This window comes from Austrofundulus limnaeus, unplaced genomic scaffold (assembly GCF_001266775.1).
Source record: "Austrofundulus limnaeus strain Quisiro unplaced genomic scaffold, Austrofundulus_limnaeus-1.0 Scaffold254, whole genome shotgun sequence".
Classification (NCBI taxonomy): Eukaryota; Metazoa; Chordata; class Actinopteri; order Cyprinodontiformes; family Rivulidae; genus Austrofundulus; species Austrofundulus limnaeus.
The window spans coordinates 543790-547513 of record NW_013952656.1 but is presented as its reverse complement, the minus strand read 5'-3'; the positions used below and the strand labels follow the sequence as shown (position 1 = coordinate 547513).

Genomic DNA, 3724 nt, shown 5'->3' with positions numbered 1-3724 from the left:
ATCTATCTATCTATCTATCTATCTATCTATCTATCTATCTATCTATCTATCTATCTATCTATCTATCATGCAGTAAGCTCGATGTAATTGCCCAATACTACCAGTAGGGTGAGACAACGCCCAAATTCTCCTTAGTCAAACACAAGGAGCACAAGCGAAGAAGAAGAACCGCACCGTTTACTTCCGGTAAAAATAAAAACGCGTGAAATGAAAACGGCTGAAGGTAATGTTGTTGGTTTTAACTTCAAGGCTTCAGACAAACATTTTACAGCGACTAAACTAAACGAAAAACGTTTTCCTGTTAGATATTTAATGAAAAAGATACTGCTATTGTCGAGTAACATCATATCCGGTGGTTTAGCCACAGATAACTGTGTCGCCTCTTCAGCATGCTCCTCAAGCTGAGCTCACTGGATGAGTTGTATATGTTATGTACACAAAAGTGTCATATTTGACATAAAGAAAGAAACTTACAAAGCGATAGACTTTTGTTGTATATATATATATTTAAAGTTAAATAAAACTAAATCAACTCTAGCAGAAAAAAATAGCTAGGCTAAGTATGTTCAAACTGTAAAAAAAGTCATTTAGTAAGGCACATAAAATTAAAATATTATTCAATGTATAAGGCTTTTTACTAATTTAAAGTGCTTCCACAGCAACTCGGAGGATTTGATCTGACCTTTCTTTTAACCAGCAAATACAGTTACAAAAAAAAAAAAAAAAAAAAAACCTGCAACTTGTGGATATTTCTATACGTCTGAATGAAATGTGTACAATATGAAAGATTTAGTCTGATTTTATTTCATCATCTAAATATAGAGAACAACTTGTGTCATCTTGCAAGCCCTGATTGTTTTTCTTGTGTTTCAGTCATTTGTTTGCAGTCATGACGAGGTGGGCAAGAGCCAATAATGTCCACAGGCAGAAACCAGCAGAAGCGACTCCCTGGAGTCAGCTGAGAGGAAGAGGGGAACGAGCAGGAGGAAGAACAGGAGGTCACGCTGCTGGGGCCACACGTGGAGCTCAGAGGGACCCTCTGAAAAGGACTGAGGCTGCTGGATCTGGCGTGAAGAAACCCAACCGCAAGAAGAAGGACTACACCAACGAAGATGTGAATGGCTTCCTGGAGTACCTGCAGCAGAGCGGGCAGTCGCTGCCTGCAGGGGAGGGAGGAGGGAAGGGGGAAGAGCATCAGCTAAGAGAAGAGGTGGAGGTGGCCCTGAAGAAAGACAGAAGGAGGGAGGATAGGAGGATAAAGAGACAGAACGACAAGAAGAATAAAATGGTGAGTAATCTGAGTTTCCTCTACACAGTACAATCAAATGATATCCAAAAAAAATATCTCCGTTGTTAAAAATGATCTTTCTCTCTCCTCCTCAGGTGTGTTTTAAGTGCAGGAAGTCCGGTCACGGTTTGGCCGACTGTCCCGAGGCTGACCGGGATGAGGAGATGGGCCGAGACATCTGCTACCGCTGCGGCTCCACTGAACATGAGATCCACAAGTGCAGAGCTAAAGTGGATCCAGCTCTGGGTGAGACTTGTCAGCTGGACTCATTTGACCCTTCTGCCTGTAATGCTGCTGTAACCAACATATTCTCCCTTAGGTGAGTACCCTTTCGCTAAGTGCTTCATCTGCGGTCAGACTGGACACCTGTCACGCTCGTGTCCTGACAACCCCAAAGGCCTCTACACACAAGGTACTAAACTATGTTTGTTTTGTTTATTTGATTATCCACAGCTACAGCTTAGCATGCAGAAGCTTTTTTTGAACATTTCTCTTTTAGATCTGCATCAAAATGTTTTTTTTTTACTTAGAATTGTTTCTGATATATATTTCTTTGTTTATTTATTTGATTCACTTCATTGTTTTTTCATTAAATGAGTGCCTGATGAATATTTTAAATGTTTTTTTTAATGCTTTGAGAGATGTTTTTTTCATGCTTTACATTTTATTGAGACTTCTTTAATGTTTATCATTTGTCTCTCAGATCATTATTATTATTATAATTTTTTTTATTTAAGATCAAGAACAAGTTTTTTTTACTGCTACTTTAAACCACATGTACCATATTTGTGAGTATAATGTGTACAATTTAACGCGCATAATCATCCATAAAAAATAGAATAGAATAGAATAGAATAGAATAGAATAGAATAGAATAGAATAGAATAGAATAGAATGCCTTTATTGTCATTACACACGTGCATAACAAGATTAGAGCCACTCCCACAGCAGTTTAAATACACATTAAAAGAAATAGAAAAGAATAGAATAACAGGATAAAATTAGCTAAAATATGCCTATATATCTGCATGTATACATACGTGCATATACCTACAAATATACAAAAAAAATCATCGTCCGGAAGCATCTTTGGTCCATTAAAGACTGAGATACAGCATCTATTTGAAACTATTGACTATGCTTTTATTATACTGTTGGACAATTCTAATGTTCTGTATAGAATAGAATAAAATATGTCTTTATTNTATATACTGTATGTACGTATATGCATGCATGTACCTACATATATATACAACAATAAAAAAGCACAATGAGAGTTGGTTTTAAATTGTAAAAAAATAAAGTTTTGGGTTCTACTGTACATGGATATATGGAGTAAATTTATACTAGTTTTTGCTAATGAACCACCACAATGAATTTCAATATTTTTTGTGTGTATAATTGAAATATTGTGTCGTGGAGATAGATGATCACAATTTCTCCCTCTGCCCTCCTGGAAAATATGTTACACATAGCTCAGCATGTAAATGACAACATAAATTTTTTTCTCACCAGTCGGATGAGGAAAAACATTTTTTTTTCTTGTTGATGGCGGAAATGACAAGAAGACGTGCACATCAATTGCACGTTCTTGTGCGACGGCCCTGATGAGCTGCTCCTCGAGCAGACGAGCTAACAACCAGCTCCTGTTGTTGGACCGGACCAATTTCAACGACATGCAGAAGCTCATGCTCACTTTGCCCCACAAACACACCCACATGTTCCCAAAATAATCTGTTTCCCCAGCAGAGGGTACACTGAAAAGGCTGAAAAAATATTTTTAAGCTCAAAAAAGGATGGGGTCACATTATACATGTATAAATACTGTATGTCTGGTTTCTCAGTGAACAATGTTCCTGCTTTTTTTGTTATAGTTTTCCCGTTCAGCCCTGATGAGATAAACGTTTGTTTGCAGGAGGCTGCTGTCGTGTTTGTGGTTCAGTGGAACATTTTCAGAAGGATTGCCCAGAGCATCAAGCTGCAAGTGAGTGTTTGTCCTCAGATGGTAGGACATTTTTGTCAGAGCATCACTTACTGCACAGTTGTTTTAAAAGGCAAATTTATCATCCAGTCAAACGAAAGGAGGCACCTCTTTGTTGTCACTACAAATCTGTTCATACAGTTGTTGTCTGCAGTTAGCTTAGAAGACAAGTTTTCAGCATTAAAAAATTTACTGTCTCTTTCCATCGTAACAGCTAATTCATTGACTTTGGGTTGGATGTCCAACAATCTGAGCGCAGACCACGAGGAGGTGCACGTTCCAGCGAAGAAGGTCAAACCAAAGCAGCCCAAAGTGGTGACATTCTGACTGATAATCAGAACACCCGAACAACTGTCATCATATAAATCCGGCCTGCTTCACCACCTGGACTGTGATAGTCTGAACACTTCTGAGGAGCTGAAGTTCTTCAGCAAATCTCTGGATGAAGAGACACT

The 3724-nt window shown here is 38.2% G+C and overlaps 1 protein-coding gene across 1 annotated transcript; it reads left to right on the top strand.

The window, feature by feature from the left end:
* Window positions 1-160: 160 nt before the first annotated feature.
* zcchc9 (zinc finger, CCHC domain containing 9) lies at window positions 161-3724 on the top strand (the record flags this gene model as incomplete). The annotated part of the gene is given in 6 exon segments (XM_014020508.1): window positions 161-223; window positions 874-1288; window positions 1384-1534; window positions 1608-1700; window positions 3204-3272; window positions 3484-3724. Coding segments are annotated over 5 exon segments (825 nt in total). The 3' UTR covers window positions 3597-3724.